This window comes from Dermacentor andersoni, chromosome 10, assembly GCF_023375885.2.
Source record: "Dermacentor andersoni chromosome 10, qqDerAnde1_hic_scaffold, whole genome shotgun sequence".
In the NCBI taxonomy this organism is placed as follows: Eukaryota; Metazoa; Arthropoda; class Arachnida; order Ixodida; family Ixodidae; genus Dermacentor; species Dermacentor andersoni.
Genome location: NC_092823.1, coordinates 5,918,921 through 5,941,461, shown reverse-complemented (window position 1 = coordinate 5,941,461; position 22,541 = coordinate 5,918,921). Strand labels below are relative to the sequence as shown.

Sequence of the window (22,541 nt, the reverse complement as noted above, 5' to 3'; positions counted from 1 at the left end):
GCCATAGCCCTAACGGGCTGCAGTATGTATAAATAAAAAAAATATACACAGTACTAAGGCGTGTAAGCGATGTGAACTATGAAGTGATTCCAGACGAAGACCTGCCATCGCCCAACCGCTGTTTACCACGCGCAGAGACTGTACATGTCGTCCGCCTCAAGCCGTATTTTACACGGTGAAGTGTGCTAGTGAACCAACCTTTTCTTTCTTTTCTTTTTTTTTTTGCTGTCATCGCGTCTTCCTCCAAAGAACTGCGAAGCGTTTTTTTTTTTTTGTTCCCGACCACGGAACACCTTTTTCCGTGTGCATTTCCGTATGTGTGCTAGCGCGTTTACCCTTTATTTTTGGCTTGCCTAATTTGTGTAGCTTCCATGTACGTTTTGTGTTTGAGCATCGAGTCGATGCTCATTTGGGAGGGGGAATAATGCCACCTGGTGTTTTGAGCCAGCGTTGCGTGCCCAGCAAAAACGGCGATTGAAGATGACAATGTCAAAGATCTTGCGCCAGCTGGAGAACCGTCCTTCTTGTGTCTGACATTTTCGTGTCTGGCTGCTGATACTGCTGCTTACTCTTGCCTTAGCGCGTGACAATAATTACATCTACATCAAAGGTTGACCAAGTGAAACCTAGACAACCTGGCTAAACCAAGCTATCCCTTTTTTCTGAAGCCTTAACTTCCCCCAGCTCCGCTGGTCTCTGGTGTTTGCGATAGCAGAGGAGGAGGAAAGAACTTTATTGTGTGCCCTGCGAGTTGGTGGGGAGGGCCAAAGCTCCCGCCTAGGTGACGGCCAGGAGCAGAGCATAATTTTTTTTTTTTTTTTCATCGCGCCAGCGTTGGCAAACGTTTCGTAGCTGGCAGAGCGCTGTTGCTTCTATCCTACAGCAATGCGTCAGGCCGATGTGCCGGACGCGATGTACTTTGCACAATCTTAGAAAAGCAAAACGCTCAACTTTGCTATCGCTGGCAATGCTTCGTTCTTCGAATGAAACTGCCTTTTCATTTTAATGAGCAGCGTCCTAATGCTTAGCTTTAAATATTTATTAACGACGTCAGCAAATTTGCCTCTGTGTCGTAACGTAATGACTAACTATATCGATCACGCCGGGCGGGCTTGATGATACTAATTTTAACATCGAACTAAAATTCCTCATGAGTTTCCCCCACCTTTCATACATTCTAACTACGATTATATTACTTTCAGAATGCGCGTGGTAGACTTCACAACTTTAAAAATAATGTCTCTGAACTTGTTTAACTGTTGTGTGTGATCGACGTTACTTATTAAAGGGACACTAAAGAGAAACACTTCATCATTTTAGAATGATGAAGTGTTCTTTTATTACTATATCTTCTGTAAGTTTTGCAGTACTAGGCCGAATATTAGAACATAATTAAGGTCAAGATTAAATCTTTTTTTTTTTTTTTCGCGCCGACACCCCAGCGTCGAAATGTTAGTGCGAGGTCATGAAATTCAAAGTACCTTTTTTTTTTTCGTATTTGCGCCGTTGCAGCTCAGTGACAGTTCTTGAGTTCAGTGTTTGTCGTTTAGCTCTCAGGCACCTGTTGCTGCCTTGAGCGTCGGCGTGCCTCGGCCTCCCTCGGCGTAACCGAGCGAACCAGCACAGCGAAGGATGAACGAGTGCAGCGGGGTACGAAAGGCGGTGATAAGGAAGAGAGCGCGAGGAAGAAAGCGGAGGAGGAGGGTTTGGGCGAAAGCGTGAAAAGTGTAGTGCCGCGCAAGACGGGCTTTGCGGCGACGATGGCTGTTCACCGACGACGCCATCGATACCATGTATGGAAACAAAGCGCTGCGTCAACCGAAGTCTGTCTGCGACGGCTGCTGTGAATCGCGTCACGCTCGTGCTGCCTCTCGCGAATTCCCGATTAGCGAGGCAGTCGCGCTACACTTGGCTGCGTTTGCAACGAGGCGCACGAGACAGATGGTCCACGCCAGCCAGTATATCGCGAAATCAAGACATCTATACGGCTACGCTCAAATTACGCATTAAGGAGTATCGTAATCGTCGTTGAATTTTTCTAGAATACACTACAGTCGATATTTAGCGATAAGAAGTTAACTGGCGCGAACAGACAATATAATAATCCACGACCACACGGCAAGCTGGTACTCGAATGTCAAGGCAGCGTCGCCAAGCTTATTTTCTGTTTTTTGTGTTTTTCTGGCTTACCAAGCCTGACCTCGCGGTAAGAGTGGCTTCACCGGTATTGTAAAAGGGGGATTTAGTAATACAGATCAGATAGTTGTGATTGCGATGGCAATTGTAAGCACAGGCTAGGTGGATTTCCACTTCCGTCGCCGTCGTGATGTTCCTTAAAAAGTCCGAAAAGGTCCCATCCCGCCCCGCGACTCCGTGTGGTTTGAGGGAGAGGGCGAGCCGTGGAGAAGGATGCTGGCTTGATGCTCGCCAGCACGGGAAGGTGAGCACCGTGGCGCGCCTGAGTGCGGCTGCTTCAAATGGGCCGCTTTTGGCGAAAAGCGGTCTAGAACCAGCCAACGGCATCCGCAAGTGTGGTTATGGGAGCAACGATTGCAGCGTGACTTTGTGAGGAGGGAACAAACGTAAGAAAAAAACTGTTTTGTATTCAATGATATGGACACTCCAGGCTCAATTTTGCCGTCACCGTAATGTTTCGTATAAAGGGCGGCTTTGACTCCGCCAACAAGTCGCACTTTGCAAGGTCGCGCGCGCCATATCTTGAATGGGATCTGCAGACGACTCATACCTTTGTGCGCGCTGTGTTCTCGTCGCTCTTTCGTTGAAGCGTAGACGGCGGGAAGGTCACTTCGCTCGCTGCTGTTGCCGCACTTTTGTGCACAAGCGTTTTGACAGCGAGTGTTCGCGCTCATCGAGTGTGATGTGTTCGTATGTGCGTGCTGACACCATCCTTGTTAATTCAGTTAGCAAGCGAATGTTCCCAAGTTTATACGGCCGATAAAGCTATTATCCTTACTTCGTATAGCTGTTAATTTTTAATTATGGAATTTTACGTGCCAAAACCTATTTCTGATTACGAGGCATGCCGTAGTGGAGGACTCCGGAAATTTCGACCACCTGGGGTTCTTTAACGTGTACTAAGTCTAAGCACATGGGTGTATTCGCATTTCGCCTCCATCGAGGTGCGGCCACCGTGGCCGGGATTCGATCCCGCGACCTCGTGCTCAGCTGCCCAACACCATAGCCACTGAGCAACCACGGCAGGTTCGTATAGCCGTCGGCTAGTTTGCTATTGCTATCGATGCTTCGCCTTTCGGGGGTAACTGCGACTTTTTACATCGAAGTTGTATAACTCTACCGTCCAAGGAAATTTTCGTGTCGTTGTTGGCGTGGTAAGCAATATCTCCCCATACGTGGGCCGATCCCGAAGATAGTGCAATGCCGGGCCGACCCGTCGCAGAAGTGCAGTTCGCCATTAAGGGGCCCACATACACAGCTTCGCTGGTCATCTTACTTCACTGAGTGGAAGGGCACTGAATTCTTTGATTGAAACGACACACAGTTTGATTTCATTCAACAAGAATAAAATTCCACATCAATGTTGTATACGTGCGGCGAAGAAAGAGATGACAACTCTCTTGCTTTATCATTAACAATAAGTTCCTTGTTTTCAGCACCCGCTAAAGAAGGGGAGCATTCACGCTGCTATCAGTTGCAGTAAAAAGCAGCTCTTAAAGTGTGCAGAAAGGTGCGCTCGTAAGGTGATCACCTGCTGCAACACGCCCCCCTTACGCTGTTGTTTCGCTTGTCAATGTCTGTCTGAATTCTTGTGGCACAGTGTTGGCGGTGTACTTGATAGTTGTTCGACGTGTTCTGTCAAAAACCTTGAGCTACGACTGCGACATAACTGCTTACGTTAGCTACTGCCGTGCGGCTCCTCTGGCCGACGCGCTTGGCGTCCGAAGATGTGAGCAGGTTTCTTCGGCCTGCAATGAAACCATGCTCTGCGCAGGAGTGCAGTTTCTACACTCGTATGGCTAACGTCTTTGCTGCATTGCTTTGTGCACTCAAAGCTAGAATCGCCCAACGAGTAGGGTTGCGGGGCAGTTTAAAATGCAGCTTTAATGGCAGGCCACCAAAACAAATTTCGTGCCTTTGACCCAGTGGCGTAACTAGGTCTTCTGGCACGCGGGGCCCATAGGTCTTCAGTCACCCCCCCCCCCCCCCGTTTGTAGTCAGGAAGGCGAGGATATAGGAAATTTCCGGGGAGTAGGGGGGGGGGGGCGGTAATGTTTCAGCACCAGTACAGCCGCCTTGGACTCCCCCCCCCCTCCCTTTCGCATTCGTTCCCAGAGATGGCTAATGTAGCGGTATACAAGCTGTTCTATTTTCTCCACCAAATAAGACAGGGTGCTGCACTGGTAACTTCTGATAAGCGCATTAGCACTTCTGCTGTCAGACTGTAAGGCCTGGCAGCCAATACAGATAAAGTTTTAATTGGCGATTTTAGAGTCAGCATTGCATTTGCAAAATTGAAGCCCGACAGTCATATGTTGCCCAACAACAACTACACAAAGAGAGAGAGAGAGGGAAAATAATGCAGAGAAAGGCAGGGAGGTTAACCAGAAGTAGTTCCGGTTGGCTACCCTGCGCAGGGGGGAGGTTTAAGGGGGATAAAAAGAGAAACAGAGTGGAAGGGGGAGATAGAAAGAAAGGGAGACAAGCACGAACAAAGCGCGTACACTACAGAGCGGTAGGGGGCGGCATTCTTAGAGTGTCGTGAAGCCCCGAAGACCGCAAGAACCTTAATAGCGTGAGTAAGGCCTTCAACGCTGATGTTCTTTCGGAGCATTGGCCTAAAGCTTTTAGTTCTGAAAGTGGACGATTGTCCAACTGGTTCAGTACTCTGCACATCACTTGTCTCTGAGCACTGTATCGCGGGCAGACACAGATAATATGTGCGAGCGTCTCGTCGATGCTACATGTGTCGCACGTGGTGCCATTCCTATGAGGAAAGCATATGAGTTTGTAAAGGCAACGCTTAGCCACAGACGGTAGAGCTACACAAAAATCGTCGTAGGTACTACGGCGTGCGGTATTCTGCCTGTCGCCAGCCCTGAACCCAAACGAAAATTAAATAGCGTGTCAGTGACGCTTATCTCCCCACTCTATCAAAACACGCCACCTACTTGCTGCGCGGGCGCCAATGCTATGACAATTACGAGTTATCTTCATTATGATCCAGAAAGCCTTTCTTTATTCACTGCTTTTGGCAAACGTGATCACCCTAGCTGCGGTACCGCGACAAAATTGGAAATAAAATGGAGCGCGCTCCGCGTCGATTCTTGACGTCACCATGCAAAAAACGAGAAGGCCGCGACGAAGCCCGTGCCAGCGAAAGCTTGCGCTACTGTTCGTCTGCACGCGCAATGGAGATGATAGAGATATCGATGTCACTAGAGCATTATTTCATATTTCTTTTGGTACTGCCATACTGGCGGGGCGCCCTCAGTACCAAAGTGCTGCATGCTCTAGCACCCAAGACGATATTGTTTAGAGAAGTTTTTGTTGAGCTAATAATACGAATTGGGTCCTCAATTCCCGAATAGCAATGTTTCCTCTATAATTGCTAATCAAGCAGTTATTTAAGATATCCTTATTAATTACCTCCCATATTTTGCACAATACCCAGTTCCTAGTGGTCACAAAGACACATAACCTGATAGAATATCGGGAGATATCCTCACAAAATTCACCTTTTTGTATAACTCCATGTGGCTGAAACAGGACACAGTATTTGTTACATGAAGTCGCACAACCACAACAGGTGGAGGACGAGGAGGAGCAAAGGAAGGGAGGAAAAGTAGGAAGGTCAACCAGACGCGCGTCCGGTTTGCTACTCTACAAAGGGGAAATGGTTAGGGGAAGAAAAGAAAGGAGAGGGAGAGAAGAAGGTACTATCAGTGTGACTAAGTGCTGTTGTCCATAACTTCAGGCCTATAATTGGTCACTGAGGCCAGCGAGTTTCATAAAACGTAGCAGTGCCGGCGTCGCTTTGTAAGCCTGCGACGCGTGGGGCCATGGTCCGAGAATCTTAGTCTCTGAAAATGGTCTGCTATCTAATCGGTTTAACACCCTCCGAAGAACGTCGCGTTCGATCTCATAGAGATTACAAAAACGCAACACGTGCTCGATCGCCTCTTCACATTTAAACGAGTCACAAATGAGTGTGTCGGTCATTCCAGTAAGGAATGAGCTTTCGTAGAAGACCTCCCTAACCTGAGGCGGTACAGTAAAGTTGCATCACGACGGGAGGAGTTCGATGGAATCTGCAGCTTCAATGTAGGATCCAGCCGCTGGAGACAGTAGTTGGAGATAATCGGGGTGTTCCACAAAGTTTGTCTCGGTTTGAGCAAGTAAACTAGCCCTCGCAGCGTCTGTCCTTGATAAGGGTATAGAAAGTGTCAGGGTTTCTTTATGGACTGACCGGGTGGCATCGTGCATCAGCAAGGTCATTTCGACGATACCACAGTGCCCCGGAAGCCATTGGAAGCTGATGTCGTGTCCGTTTGTGAGGGCTTGATCGAGAAACTCTCTGGTCTGAAACACCAGTTGACCATGGGTCTTGCGTCGTAAGGCTCACTGCAGACTCTGAAGGGCTGCCTTGGAGTGACAACAACCAGTGACCTTAGAGGTTTGGCTTGTGCGGTGTAATTAACAGCAGCACGTAGAACGGCAAGTTTCGTTGTCGTTATACGGGACACTTTGAACGCAATCGTGACTTGTAAGGCCGGGAAGATAACCGCGCCTGTGGAGCTGGTGGCTGAGACAGATCCAAACCTTCTCTGCATCCTTCTTTTGCCGATCATCAAGCGACTGGAACGGCCTGCCCTGTCACATAACCGAAATCACCTGTTCAACGACGTTTGCGGATCAGCTTAATACTAATATTCTTCATTGAACTCATGTGGCCACCAATTAAAATGCACATTTGTAAACCCCACCCCTTATGTAATACCCCCATTGAGGGGTCTTTAAGGGAATAAAAGTGAAGTGAAGTGAAGTGAAATGTGCGTTTTTTGTTCATTTCCCTTGTTCAATAATGACAGTTTAAACTGACGTAGAGCCACCGTTGTATGACGGGTCTTATTCGAAATTTCCAGAATCATGAGGCGTACTTGTGGCTGTCGTAGGCACCAGAGGGGAACAGTGGTCTTGCTGCTGGTGTAAAGCCGGACGGAAGGTAGGCTTGATTGGTCGCAACAAGTTTGGAAAATGGGGCTTGAGGTCTTTGTACCGGCAAAGCAGCAATATAGTGACTGGGTACGTGACACTGATGTCGAATGCGTGTGCTTTGGTTGTCAATCATTATATATGTTGGAACCAAGTAGTCTCTAGAAATCATTATTGTTGCGTGAGTCGAGGTGCATCGTGGTAGTCCAAGACATGTCCATAGAGGCTGACCTTGCAAACTTTCGAGGGTACGAATGTTTGTTTTACATGTGTTCGCCAAAACCGGCAAGCTGTACCGTAAAAAGACCAGAAAACTGATAAAACTGATAAATGGAATACTGTTTTCATACTGACGACACAAAAACCATGGTGGGACATGAGCGCACCGCCGGGGTAGGACGCCACCGTGACAACAACAAAATGACAAATAGCTAGGCGGTTAGCCATGACTAGAAGACAGTGTTTTTATTCAACACCGCGAAACTGATACAAAACTAATACAAACAATACAAAACTGATAAATGGAACACTGTTTACATACTGACGAGACACAAACCATGGTGGGACATGAGCGCACCGCCGGGGTAGGACGCCACCGTGACAACAACAGCAAAATGACAAAGAGCTAGGCGGTTAGCCATGACTAGGAGACAGTGTTTTTATTCAACACCGCGAAACTGATACAAAACTAATACAAACGATACAAAACTGATAAATGGAACACTGTTTACATACTGACGACACACAAACCATGGTGGGACATGAGCGCACCGCCGGGGTAGGACGCCACCGTGACAACAACAAAATGACAAAGAGCTAGGCGGTTAGCCATGACTAGGAGACGGTGTTTTTATTCAACACCGCGAAACTGATACAAAACTAATACAAACGATACAAAACTGATAAATGGAACACTGTTTACATACTGACGACACACAAACCATGCTTGGACATGAGCGCACCGCCGGGGTAGGACGCCACCGTGACAACAACAACAAAATAACAAATAGCTAGGTGGTTAGCCATGACTAGGAGACAGTCTTTTTATTCAACACCGCGAAACTGATACAAAACTAATACAAACAATACAAAACTGATAAATGGAACGCTGTTTACATACTGACGACACACAAACCATGGTGGGACATGAGCGCACCGTACATGAAACGTTCCGCTAAGGCGAGTAGTTTAGCAAGCACTTGGCGAAATAAAATTTTCAGCCCGTACATTCGTGCAATTATTACGTAGGATGTTGATAAATCTGCAGCCGACAATTCTGTGGCACTACACATCTGATACATGAGCTCGTGCTGCTGGTTACCGGAGCATTCTTTACCATTTACGCCCAGTCAAACCGGCGGAAAGACGGTAGGTCTTCAGATGTATGATACCTCCCCCCCCCCCCCCCACACGCACACCTGGCACCCACGGCCCTCCCTTCCCGTTGCTACGCCACTGCTTTGACCCTTTTGAGCACAAAGATGATGTCACTTACGTTTATTCGGACATGGCGTCACATTAATTTTTGTTCCACTGGAATTGTTTCCTCGTCACACAGGTGGCGCCAGGCCCCAGGGGCCGCCGATAAACAGCCATGTTTTGAACGTATGGGCTTGTACTGAAGCTTCGCTACCAGGTATATTTACCGTGTGCGCTCTTTGTGTTAGAGTTCGCGTACACTCAAGTGGTGCGTTGCAGTTGGAGGCAGCATGAAGTGTTAACTCCGCTGCAGCCGCCTCTCTTCATCACGTCAGCGCTCTGATGGCGAGTACCCGGGCTCATCGAGTGCGATCCCTTCATCTTTAGACACCATGCTTGTTAATTTAGTTAGTAAGCGAATGTTTTACTGCAATTTATACGGCCTTCAAACTACTAACCTTACTTCGTCGAGATGTCTAATAATTTGTTATCGGAATAAATTTCGGGCGAAACTGCAACGTTTTTCTGTAGTGTCGCTTGGAAGTCATAGTGCCCCGTGTATATATATATATATATACCTTCTGCTGGTTTCGTTTAATAGGAGTCATGAATGGGCCCGTCGTGCTGGGCCTCATCCTGAGGACGCTCTTCTCCTCCTTGGCGTACGATGTGGAGCGTCCCACCAAGCTGGGCCCGGTGGGCGGACGCAAGGTTCAGGTCCTGGGGACAACCATCGAGGAGTACCGAGGCATCCCGTACGCGGAGCCACCCGTGGGAGAGCTGCGCTTCAAGCCTCCTGTGCCCGCCAAGGTGAGCTCACAGCGATAGCAATCGCTTGTCGCCCTAGATACCAGCGATTCTGGTCACGTGTTTTGGTGGTTCATGCGGACGTATTTACAGGCTGCGTTCCAATGCTCGCCGAAACAAACGGCCAAATATTAAACAGCTAAGCGGACAGCGGACAACTCAAGTCTCGTTCCAGTTGAAGCGGGCAAAAAAAAAAAAAAAAAAAACTTTCGCGGTGACACTACGGAACCCAAAACAATGCAGATTATTTTGCTTTCCAAACAAGATGGCGGTTAAGCTAATCCTTGTAAACTACATGGGAAGGACCGCCTGGGCACAAAAAAACGTTTTCACGCTTTTCTATGCGTTTATTGTAGGCCACGTCGCGTTTTTCGAAGGCTCGCACGCAATACAGCGATGGTATCTGTAAGAGATGCAACGACACCGAAAGGGACAGCAACGCACGAAATGTGCACCACATGCGTCGAATTCCACGTTTATAGCTTACAGCTTTTTCACTTGTCGATAATTATTTGCACGTGACCTGCTAAGCATGCAACAGGTGCCACTAAATACCAATTCCAAACATATCCTTTTAAAATGTCATGCTCGCGTTATTGCAAAACGCGTCTTGAAAAGCTTGACATCGACATTCAGTTGCACTTGTTTGTAAGCTTAGCAGGCTACATTTACATGTCTACGAGTAGAAAATGTCATGCAGATTCCACGCACTCTGGGAATCGATCTGAACGAGGCTTTCTGTGCTGTTAGCTTTGACTGATCATAATTAGCGTTGATGTCGCCCGGGAATCTTCAAGTTCTTCAGCGTTTAGTACAATACCAGGGCGGTGAGTCGATGCTGCGTGCGTGCACCGCTGCTGCTTGCGTATAGCACACAGCGAGACATGCTTGCTTGAGGCGTTGTTGTGCGCCATTATTCATAACCTCCGATAAGGTTAGCATTGTCATTGCCTCATACGGCACATCGCATCTCGACAGAAGAGTTAAACTTTAATTGAATTGTAGAGCTGTACGCGACAGAACCACAATCGGATTATGAGCCACGCCATTGTAGCGGGCTCCGGATGAAGTATGACGCAAGAGGGGGCACAGAACACGAGAAAGGCGACAAGGACAAACCCCTGGGGTTCTTTAACGAGCACCTAAATCTAATTTCACGAGCTCTTTTGTATTTCGTTCCCGCCGAACTGCGGCTGCAGCGGTCGAGATCGAGGCCGTGACCTCGCGCAAGACCACAGCCGCAATGCTACCGCAGCGGGGACAGAATTGCTTATTTGACGTGCGACCGCTTCCGTAGAGTCGCCTAAACGCTACGGTGCCTTAATGTGGCGTTGTGTCTGCACGCTACTCGTCAGTTATCCACTTGACAAATTTACACGGTGCTTATTTTTCGGAAATAGCAAAAACGTGCTGTGCCGTACCTTGAACAAAAATTTATTGAGTTTGTCCGCAACAGCTGTTGTGTCTATAGCAGTAGCATTTACTTGCCGTATTAAGTCACGTTTTCCCTCTCCCGCCCTCCCCCCATGTATGGGAGCTGGGAGCGAAGAGTAGTACGGAGTGTATTCGCTAGTTTTGTGGTTGCAGTTGCTTCTACTCAATATGTGCCTCTTCTCCCTACTTCCTCTCTACCGTTCTACCTACATATCCTCTGGATTGTTGCACGTTATTACAAAGGTAAGTGCGCCAGTTTCTACAATACTTTTGCAGGAGGTCACAGATAATTACAGCGCCTCGAGGGTAAGGTGCCGACGCGATCCAAAGGAGTTTCTCGCGACGCCTTTCGTCCCTGCCACGCTCCTGCCATGTTTATGCATGCTCTGAATTACCTCGGAAAGCGGCGTGCAAGACAGCGACAGCAGCAGTGGGAAAGTCGAAGGAAGAGGCAAAGAAAGATTCGCTTTCAAAAATGGCAGTTTCGCCAGAAGGGCGATCACATTGGCGGCGGTAACAAGGTTTGCGTTGCACGTACGTACGGTGTTCAAGGTACACGTCGGTGCGACATCTCGGCGCAGCGCAGCACGCAACACAACTCCTGCTGCGCCCTGGCAGCTGCGAAACGTCTCGCAAAGTTGGCGTGAAGAAGAGTGCCACCAGTGGTGTTCCAGGCGTCGCACCTCGATGGCACATTAGATGACACCGACGGCAAACCGTCGGCGTTCGGAAAAAGTCACTTTCGCCCGACAGGCTAATCATTGATAGCGATAGCAAATTTTATGCGAAGCATATTACTAGAGCTCAACCCAGCTCCTCAGGCGCGGCGGTGTCGCCTTCAATACCACGTGACACTGTGACGTCACGACAGAGGAGAAACGGGGCTCCAACTCGCGCCGTCACTCGCGGCGTCGCGGCGGTATATAAGCAGCTGCGCTTGTTTCTAGGTGGCTTTGGCTCAACTCTTGCAAGATGGGCTGGGTGGGAATCGAACCAGGGTCTCCGGAGTGTGAAACGGAGACGCTACCACTGAGCCACGAGTACGATGCTTCAAAGCGGTACAAAAGCGCCTCTAGTGAATGCGGTGTTGCCTTAGAAACGAGCTGTTTCTAAGGCTCAGGCGTGCGTCGCTGGCTCAGGCGCACATTTCGTTGCCGCGCCGAACGCTGCGTTGCTCGACGCTCACCGCGTCCAATGCGGGGCGCGTAGTCGCTGCGCCGTAGCCCATTGTCTTACACTCCTTGGCGGGTCGACGGGAACGGTGTCGCGTTCCACTCTTGAAGGCGAAGCAGAGTAACGCATGAGTTGTTTCTTCGTCTAGCCGAACCAAATATAGCCAAGCAACAGCAGTTCACCAGGCTAAACAGTGGTTCAACAACTAAAATAAAGGCTAGTATGCTTCGCATCCTGGGCTTAACCTTAGCTAAGCCACAGCCATGTTTTTTAGATAGCTATGCGAGTAAGGTTAGTCGCTTTATAAACTGCATAAACAGCTTTAAACATTCACTTACTAACTGAATTAATAAGAAGCACGGTGTCACGCGCGCACAGCCGCACGAAGAAATCTAACTCGATGACCGCGGACACGCGTTGTCAGAACGCTTGAGGGAGGCAACGGGGGCCCCTCGCTTCAACGCTCACTGGGCGGGCGAGAACACAGCGCGCACAAAGCCATCAGTTGTATCCGGCCGGCTCCTTCGAACCCAGAGTAGCCTCCATGAACTGACCTGCCGCCCCCCTGACTGAGCGCGTGAGAAGACGGCGCGCACCCTCCGCGCCTTCCTCCCTTGCGAACGCGAGAAGTCGCGTCAAGCCACCATACTTCTGGCTCACCCTCGCAAGCTGTTGCTGGCTGTTGCTCACACCTACAGCATACGGCGCGCGTACGCGATAGTGTCGCACTTTACAGAAGTTCACGGTGATGGCGATGACGGCAGCGAAAATTCGCCTAGAGTGCCCATAAAAATGCTTACGCGCAAATATCCGAGGACACCTAAGCACTTATGAGTTCTGAATGCGAAAGACTTAATGTCCAAGTGAACGCCGCTGCGTAGTACTTCGAGTTCCGAACTCCTCGCGGGCAAGCGAGCGCGTTGAGACGCTTGGCCAACGCTTCTTAGATAGCACGAGACCGGTGCACGTCGATCCGTGACGCCATGCTACCTTGCACGACTGCCATTGAATCTAACGGAGACGCTCGCGAGAAAGCCGAGGTGATTTTGACATCACCGCCTTCGTCACGCCGGGCTTGGCCATGGAAATTTCGGCCCAAGTATCAAGATGTCATAAAGCAGCGTGCACAGGCTCGCTATCTAGGAGGCGATGATTTAGCCCAGGGGTTAAGACAGTCTGCTCTTGAGCGTGGGATCGTAGGTTGATACTCGCTACCGCCAGCGCTTTTCCTTTCGAATTTACACTGTTTTTTAAGTATTAATTTCTTTATAGCGCTTGCCGACGCGAAGTTTGAACGCAGGCGAACGCTTGCGTAGACAAGCAACGCGCGGATAACACAGGCTTCCGAGAACGATGCCGACGTGGCATCGCGACGATGCCCTCTCCCCTCACGCAACACCTGGCGCGCCAGCGGCCAGCAAGTGTTCCCTTTTGCTCACCCTGCTCCGTCGAGACGCGCACGTGACGTGACGTCGCAGCCAATGGGAATTTAGGTGCCGTTTCGCTGCTACAGACGCCGGCTTTTTCGCTCAATGAGCCATTTCATGCGTTCAATGCGTCAAGCGTTTGAACGCGCTGGCTTGCGCGGCGTTGGTTTGCCGAAAGGGCGTCTGGTTGTGGATAGGCGGCTGAACCATTGTCCCAGTTGACGTCTTCACAAGCATGCCTCCTCTGGCGGCAGTCCGCGGCTCCTGGGAGTAGTAGACAGCTCATCACTTCTCTTTCGCGCGTTGCTGGTTCGCGGAAAGGGCGTCTGGTTATGGATAGGCGGCCGATCCATTGTCCCTGCTGACGTTGTAAGACCTCGTAGGGGCTTGATCCTTTCTTCTAGGCGACGTTGGTTCGCGGAAGTTCTCCTGTAGAGCTTGACAGTTCGAGGAAAGGGTTACTCTAAAGTCGTACACACACAAAGGGGCCTGAAAGCACTGCGGGGCGCCAGCCAGACCGGCAACCCCTTGAGACAACCACAACAAATTGGGAATTCACCCTTCGTTTCGATGAGGCATGGTGGTCGAGCATCCTTTTTGCACGGGGGCTACACGCCAACCGCGACTACGTGCGATGCACAATAGCGCATTAAGCAAGCAGTTCTTTAACGACTTGATACAGGAAGGCGCAGCTTCTCTCCCTGAAGAGTTCATGGTGGTGGTGGTGGTAGAAACATTTTATTCAAGAAGTTAATAAGAGAGTTGCTTGCTGTGCGCCTGAGTGGCAGCCCCTATTCCGGGACGCCATTGGAGATGGCCGCTGCGCCCGGGCGCGCGCCACCAAGGAACGTTGAGCTTCCAAGGTAGAGCAGCCGAGCAGGTACTCCTCCCAAGCCTCTCTAGTAGGGATGGGGAAAGGGGATAAAAAGGAAAGTGGAGTGGCGGGGCACGAAGCCACAACGTGAAAGGTATCGACGAGGACCTGACAAGTCGGGCACGTGCCTGAGATTTCCGGCATGAAGTGCCGGGCGACCGCCGGACTAAGGAAAGTATTGGTCTGAAGGCGGCGTAGTAGTCGTTCGTCCGCTTTCGCCAAACCGCGTGCAGGGTTAGTTCATGAGGTGTTTAAGACGAAGGCACGAAATGGCGGAAAATAAAGGCACCGAGCTCCTGCACTGTAGCAGTTGGGAAAGCAGCAGTATCTATGTAAAGTGTTACGTGGTCGAAGGCGACTGTGATTCATGGGTTGGTTGCTGGAGTTATGGGAAGTGATCGAGGCCAACACGATCACAAGGAGAATAGCAGGGGTTGGAGGTCGCCGGCCGACATGTATGGTCAAGATTTGCGGCGCTGACATTCAGGGCGAGAGCGAAGAAAGGCCCAAACGAAGGCGTTTTGGCAGTAGCCTGCCAAGCCGAAGCTTTTGCATGGGCGCTCCCTGTCTTCATACAATGCATACAAAGATGCGAACGCTACCAGGTATTCACAGTGGCGAATGTCATCGCAAGATGCTGAGACAGCACGCTTGCTGCAGCGGGAATACAGCTGGTCGGTTGCGCATAACACGTTTCTTCTCCAGGCGTGGGACGGCACTCTAGACGCGAGCAGCCATCGTACGGGATGTCCGCAGATGAACGCGAGAGGCGGCGGTCTGCTGAGTGGAGACATCAAGTACGGCGAGGACTGCCTCCACTTGAATGTTTGGACGGCCGAGGGGAACCGGAAGCGGCCGGTGCTGGTATGGATTCACGGCGGGGGATTCAACTACGGCTCGGCCTCGTACGATAACTACACCGGCGCCGTGATCGCGGCCAAGACGGGCCTAGTGGTGGCCTCGATCAACTACCGTCTCGGGGTCCTGGGCTTCCTCAACGCCGACACGCCCGAGGCGCCCGGCAATGTGGGACTGCTGGATCAGAACCTTGCTCTCAAGTGAGTGCACTTTGCATATACGTTCTTCTCGCATGACCGTACAACATACCTCAAACAAGGTCAATATGGGATCAAGTATGCTCATTGTAGGAACAGAATATACAGAGCGCTAACTTCAAACATGTGTCCTGTTCTACATTGGTGTCCTAGTTACGCTACAGTGAACAATTTCGTGCTGACATTCTTTCAAGCGCAGGCACGTACCCAGGAGGGGGGCCCGGCCCCCCCCCCCCCCCCGATATCAAGTGGCATAACCCCCCCTCTCTCCCCACCCACGCCACCACTCCTCACACATTCCTAAAGCGCCGCCCGATCAATGTTGAGACTTGGCAGCTGTTCATCGGTCAGCATTATGCTGCCTTTTTCACTCCTTTTAGATGGCGGTAGTTATCGGCATCTCTTGTAATGTGAAGGACAGTTTTCTCATAGATTCCACACCCGCGCGATTAACTCGAGATGCGTTCAGTTGTCACCATCTATTCAACCGTCACGCGCATAGCTGTTGCTTTTGTTAGTTCAATCTTCTTTGTTTAGGATGATCCTGGGACTAGGAGAGGGATGCGGCTGCTACTCAGCTGGTCTGTACTCTCATGGAACGAGTTGCGGCCGGAGAAAACGCCAGTTGCGTTTAACTTATCCCTTTGCTTCATTATTTCCTTGAGTTACGGCTCGCCGCGACGCTGGCAGATGCCCGGAACCATATACACGTGATATAGGTTAGATAAGGTGGGAAATAAAATAATGTGAAAGAGCGTCCATCATGAAACCTTGCAATAACCCTTAAACCCATAAGCAAGATGACTGTCGTCCGTTACCTCGTCTGTTTTTCCCTAATTGTATAGCACTTTTCGTGCAAAATTGGCAACTGGAAACAAAAATCGCGAGGAGTTGAGAAATTAAGCGATCTACTAAGGGAGAGAGCCAAGGCAACAAGCAAACTCCAAGCAAAAGCGAATAATAAAAAAGTTAACCGTTGTCTATGAGAATATTTATGGATCAACATCTTTCTATTTAAAAAGGAAGTAGAGAAAACGCCGCCGGAAGTGGAGAACAATTACTTGTTTTGAATGACGCTTCTACAGTTATCGGTCGAACCGCCTCACGTAGCCACTTCTGTGATGTGCTTATGTGGGTGTTTTTCTAACCTTTCGTGGTGAGCGCAGTACGTCTGGAATCGCAGAGTCCTGCGCTCTACGCGGTTGTATGGGACTGGCGGCCGCACAGCGTTACGCAATTCGCGGAACTGTCAAAACTGATCAACAAGGCGAAAATAACTGATATTCGAAACTATAACATGAGAAAGACTGAAGAAGCCGTAAAAAATGAACGCAGCCTGAAATCAGTAAAAAAGAAACCTGGCATAGGACAAACCATGATGTATGCACTAAAAGATAAGAAGGATAATGTCATCAGCAATCTCGAAGATATAGTAAAAGCAGCAGAAAAATTCTAAGCTGACCTGTATACAATACCCAGAAGAGTCACGATACCTCACTTAGAAACAGTAATGAACAGGATACAGAAACTCTCCTATCTAGCCATGAGGTCAGAAGGGCCCTGCAAGACATGAAACGATCAAGAGCAGGAGGAGAAGGTGGAATAACAGTCGATTTAAGGGGACAGGGTAGGTCCTATTCTTGCCATGCATTTTAGGCTATGTTCGTGACCCTTTTTCTCGTGATCTGCTGGGGCTAGAACATTAAACTTGGTGGCATTGTAATCAGCAATGTTAGGCAGTGTTACTGAACCAGGATTATTTCTTTTTAAAGATTAGTTTTTTTGTTTTCATTTTTTTACTGGACCCACTAAATTTTAGAGCCAAAATCTGCAGTAAATAGCCTGTAAACAAAAATCCCCTAAGGGGATATCTATAATCCTGGTTCAGTAGACTTTCTGTAATGTTAGCTCAGTATCTGGAAAATATTTTCTCCATAGCTCTTGTAGTTTCTGAAAAAAAGGGTCAAATGCAGCAAAATTTGGTGTTTTGAGATAATTGGCTTTGAAGTGGAAGAAAGAGCTTTACTGCAATATAGGACTATAGAAACAAATTCTGGCGCATTTTTTTCAATGGCCACCAGCCTGGTAGTCCCCTCCATCGTCAACACTTCTTTTCTGTGGTAGCTGCCTTGTTTTCCGGGCCTCCTTAGTTACCAGTGGTGTAGCCCTCTCTGCAAAGTACAGTCGCCGCCTGTCAACTTCGCGCAACCACTGGACTGTGAACCATCCTGGAGAAACTCCGAATGACCTCAAAATGTCGGATCGAGCAATACTGCGGTCATTAAAAGTTAGCACAGCATCCATTGTCGATATTTTCAGCGTCTTGAGGCCAAGAAAGACATTCTTCGGAGCGCGCTCCCATACAACGTTGTTGAACGCCTCATTCGCGTTCTGAGTTTTTCCATGGAGACATTTCTGGAGAAGCTCAGGCTTTGAGAGCTGCTGAAACACCGGCGTTCCGCTTCGAGCGTTCCGCCGAGCGCGAAAGCTTCGATGCAGACGCTCACGTGGTGGCCGCGGCGCCCACTGCTGTATTGTGTTGCGGAGAATTGGCGTCATTGGAGGTCGACTTATGCCGGTTTCCGTGGAAGATACGTTTTCTGAAGCACTTCTTTGGCTTCGTCATTGCATTACCGCTAAATAACCAGCACCAAAGTATAAATAAATTCGATTGTCCGCGAAAACACGCCAAAGCACGAGCAAAACGCCGCGCGTTGCGAGTAATCCAGCTGCGTCTTAGGATTCGTTTGGCTAAATAAAATATGCTAGCTAGGTTTCACTGTTGCCAGATGAGTGACAGCCATTCCGCTAAGCGTGACAAAAAATAGGCGGTGAAAAAAATTTTTTTTTTTCAGTTTAGGAGAGGCAAAGATCCCGAGCATGTGTCAAAGGGGGCGTGGCTGGATGCCGCCTAGGTTTCGAAAAATGTTGATTTTGAGGTAAATATTTCACGTACGCGCAAATGAAACACTGGGTCATGTTAAGGAAAGAATAGAGATTTTAAATTACACAAAAACAAAAAATCGATTTTTTTCGGAAAATTTGCCTACCCTGTTCCCTTAATCAAAGATGGAGGAGACATAATGCTTGGAAAACTGGCGGCTCTTTATACGAAGTGTCTATCGACTGCAAGGGTCCCAGAAAACTGGAAGAATGCAGACATTATACTAATCCACAAAAAAGGAGACGTTAAAGAATTGAAAACTTATAGGACCATTACCTTGCTCCCAGTATTATATAAAATATTTACCAAAATAATATCCAATAAAATAAGGGCAACACTGGATTTTGTCAACCAAGGGAACAGGCTGGCTTCAGGAAGAGATACTTTACAATGGATCACATCCATGTCATCAATCAGGTTATCGCGAAATCTGCAGAGTACAATAAGCCCCTCTATGTGGCTTATATAGATTACGAAAATGCATTTGATTCAGTAGAGATACCAGCAGTCATAGAGGCACTACGTAATCAAGGAGTACAGAACGCTTACGTAAAAAGCTTGGAAAGTATTGCTACATGCGTCTGGTATTCGTTTGTTTGACCGATGCGCGTGGGCGCCATCACTCCAGAAAAGAGGAGGAAGAACGAACTGAGCTCGCGCTGTGAATCTAACCGGTCAGCGCTGCAACCGTTGTTGTAAATATAATCTGTAAATAGTTTCTCGTCTTACTGACTCGTCCTTCGCGTAAGAATATCTACAGAGGTTCTACAGCTACCTTAATTCTACACAAGAAAAGCAGGGAGATACCTATAGAGAAAGGGGTCAGACAGGGAGACAATTTCTCCAAAGCTATTCACTGCGTGCTTAGAATTCAAGCTATTAAACTGGGAAGGCTTAGGAGTAAAGATCGACGGCAAATATCTCAGCAACCTTCGGTTTGCCGATGACATTGTTCTATTCAACAACAAAGCAGACGAGTTACAACAAATGATTGGAGACCTTAACAGAGAGAGTGTAAGAGTGGGGTTGAATATTAATATGCAGAAGGTGAAGATAATGATAAATAGCCGGGCAAAGGAACAAGAGATCAGGATCGCCAGTCGGCCACTAGAGACTGTGAAGGAGTACGTTTACCTAGGTCAATTAATCACAGGGAACCCTGATCATGAGAAGGAAATTCACAGAAGAATAAAAATAGGTTGGATCGCATACGGCAGACATTGCCAGCTCCTGACTGTAAGCTTACCATTATTATTCAAAAGTAAGGTGTGCAATCAGTGCATTTTGCCAGTGCTGACATATGAGGCAGAGACTTGAGAGCAAGTTAAGGACAGCGCAAAGAGCGATCCAACGAAGATTGCTAGGCGCAACGTTAAGAGAGAGAAAGATAGCGGTTTGGATCAGAGAGCGAACGGGTATAGACGATATTCTAATTGATATCAAGAGGAAAAAATGTAGCTGGGCAGGTCATGTAATGCGCCGGTTAGATAACCGTTGGACCATTAGGGTTACAGAATAGGTACTAAGAGAAGGAAAACGCAATCGAGGACGACAAAACACTAGGTGGAGCGATGAAATTAGCAAATTCGCGGGCGCTAGTTGGAATCGGTTGGCGCAGCACAGGGGTTATTGGAGATCGCAGGGAGAGGCCTTCGTCCTGCAGTGCACATAAAACAGGCTGATGATGATGATGATGATGATGATGGAGGTGGTGGCCCCCCCCCGAAAGAAAATCCTGGGTACGTGCCTGAGCACGAAGCACATTTCATGCGTCAGTCACATAAATATGACCAGTTTGCCGGTGTAAAGCAGCTTCTTGGGTGAGCTGGCTCGTAAGGAATAAGCAGAAATCATAGCGCAAGAACACAAGGACATTGCAGAGGATTAGCGCCGGTCATATGCAATGTCTTGTCTTATTGCGCCATGATTTTTATTTTTGCGGAGCAACTTGTTAAGAGTAGCGAATGATGGTGAAGACGATTATGAACGGTGTGATCCCGATATCGCACGAATTCATTTACGATTACTGCCATACGCACGCTTATTTCACAAGCTTGACAATGCTAATATGCTTAATTTCAGATATACACGTGTAATTAGTTTCTTTTAGAGCTCTTGAAACGGCTGTAATTGCAGTGACGCGTTATTAACGCAAATTATGAATTGTGCCTCGATGATGCATAGCAGGACGTCGATACAGAAAAGCACGCGCATATAAAAGTGGGGCTCTCACGGCATTGTTCGCAGTCGTTTTATTTTTTACGTTGTCTTCACTTCACTATGTGGCAGTTTTAAACCACTCCTTAGCCCAATACGCACTGGTGTATGACGAGCTCGAGATGTGTCAGTCCCGGAAGCACAGTTGGGACGTGCAGGTGGATCAAAAAGAACATCCGGAACTTCGGCGGCGACCCTACGCGCATCACCCTGTTCGGGGAGAGCGCAGGGGCCATGAGCGTGCACGCGCACCTGCTATCGCCGATGAGCCGCGGCCTGTTCCACCGGGCGATCGCCATGAGCGGGGCGATGGGCACGCCCGACTTCTCCGAGCCGGTTCACCGAAGTGTCGCCAAGGGGGACGCCGTGGCGGCCATCGTCGGCTGCCGCTCGGCCGGCGTCACTCTCGACTCCCAGCCGGGCTCGGTCATCGGCTGCCTGCGGAAAAAGTAGGTCGTGCACGCTGGCTCTGCTTCAAGCTGGGCCGGCAGAAACCTGTCGTTCTCCAGTTATATAATCGGATCAGTTTAGCGTCGACTTGTGTGGGCGTCGTATTGACAGTGAACCTCTATAATCTGCACAAGTGTCTGTTTCATCACCATCCTATTTTATGTCCACTGCAAAGGACGAAGGTCTCTCCCTCCGATCTCCAATTACCCCTGTTCTGCGCCAATGGATTCCAGCTAGCGCCTGCGAATTTCTTACACCACACCTAGTCTTCCACCGTCCTCGACTGCGCTTCCCTTCTCTTGGTACCCATTCTGTAACCCTAATGGTCAAACGATTATCTAACCTGCGCAATACGTGACCTGCCCAGCTCCATTTCTTTCTTTTAATGTCAATTAGGATGTCGCCTATCCCTGTTTGCTCTCTCATCCACACCTCTCTCTTGCTGTCTCTTAACGTTATGCTTAACATTTATCGTTCCATAGCTCATTGCGCGTCATTAACTTGTGTGTTCTTATCTAGATCGATTACTCACAGGAGACCCTGATCGTAAGAGGAAAATTCACAGAACAAAACAAAATAATAAACACGGCAGATCCCACGCCCGCGGGAATCGATGGTATGCGAAGCATTCTGCACCGAGCCTACCAAGATAACGAAACGACCATGAGAGCACCAAGACGTAGGTGGCTGTTTCCTGACCTACATGACACGCAAGTCATGACATTAATGTCATGACCCTTCATTTATGTTGGCCATGCACTCCTGTCGTACTATGCCAATTTTGGTACATACCAAGTTAACGAAACGACAATGAGAGCACCAAGACGTAGGCAGCTAGATAGATATTGTCAAAGTGGCAAACGTTCGCCAAAAACTGCTTAGCATTTAAAATTCACAGACAATTATGATACTCCCTAATGTGTAAATGTGTAATTTGAGTGCAGCTCATGCATGTTTTCATTTTGCGATATATTGGCTAGCGCGGAATTTCTGTCTCGTGCGGCACGTTGCAAACGGAGCCCGTGGCGTACCAACTATTTTTCGAGTGGTATGGGCAAGCCCCCTTTCCTTCCTTGATCCTTACACACACGCACACACACACAAATATATATATATATATTCCTCAAGAAAAGAGTATTCTTCATAATATATACAATTATATCATAAGAAGCCGACAAACAAAGGCACCAAGCGGAAGTTACTTGTACTTACTGAGTTAAAGAAATGATAAATTAATGTAAATGAAAGTGGGGGCATCAAAAAATGGTAGGCGACCTTTGACCAAGGTGTCTCTTAGCGGCGCTCGCACCTCGGCGTTGTCCAGTGTTGAATTCCAATGGCGGAGTCGGAGTGGCCGACGGACACCGCGAGCGAACACTCGACTCTGGCGCAGAGCAACGCCACAGAACACCTATGGCAACGCCTCCAAATCCGTGACTGGAAGACTGGAACACAACCTGCGCCGCCGGAGGAAGGCGGAACTTCTATCGCCGAGTTACCCAGGATGCCTTGCGTGCTGTCATTTCCTTCCGCTGTTTTCTCCCGGCACC

At 48.8% G+C, this 22,541-nt stretch overlaps 1 protein-coding gene across 2 annotated transcripts in view; it reads left to right on the top strand.

Annotated features, from left to right (window-relative positions):
• The window catches only part of LOC126519715 (acetylcholinesterase-like), a 107,523-nt gene that overhangs the window by 25,952 nt on the left and 59,030 nt on the right, over nucleotides 1–22,541 (top strand). For both annotated transcript variants that reach the window (XM_055065372.2, XM_050169071.3), the window contains exons 2-4: nucleotides 9,212–9,420; nucleotides 15,031–15,383; nucleotides 20,700–20,990. In XM_055065372.2, the coding sequence (XP_054921347.1) occupies nucleotides 9,217–9,420; nucleotides 15,031–15,383; nucleotides 20,700–20,990 (848 nt within the window). In that variant the 5' untranslated portion in view covers nucleotides 9,212–9,216. The remainder of the gene's footprint in view (nucleotides 1–9,211; nucleotides 9,421–15,030; nucleotides 15,384–20,699; nucleotides 20,991–22,541) is intronic.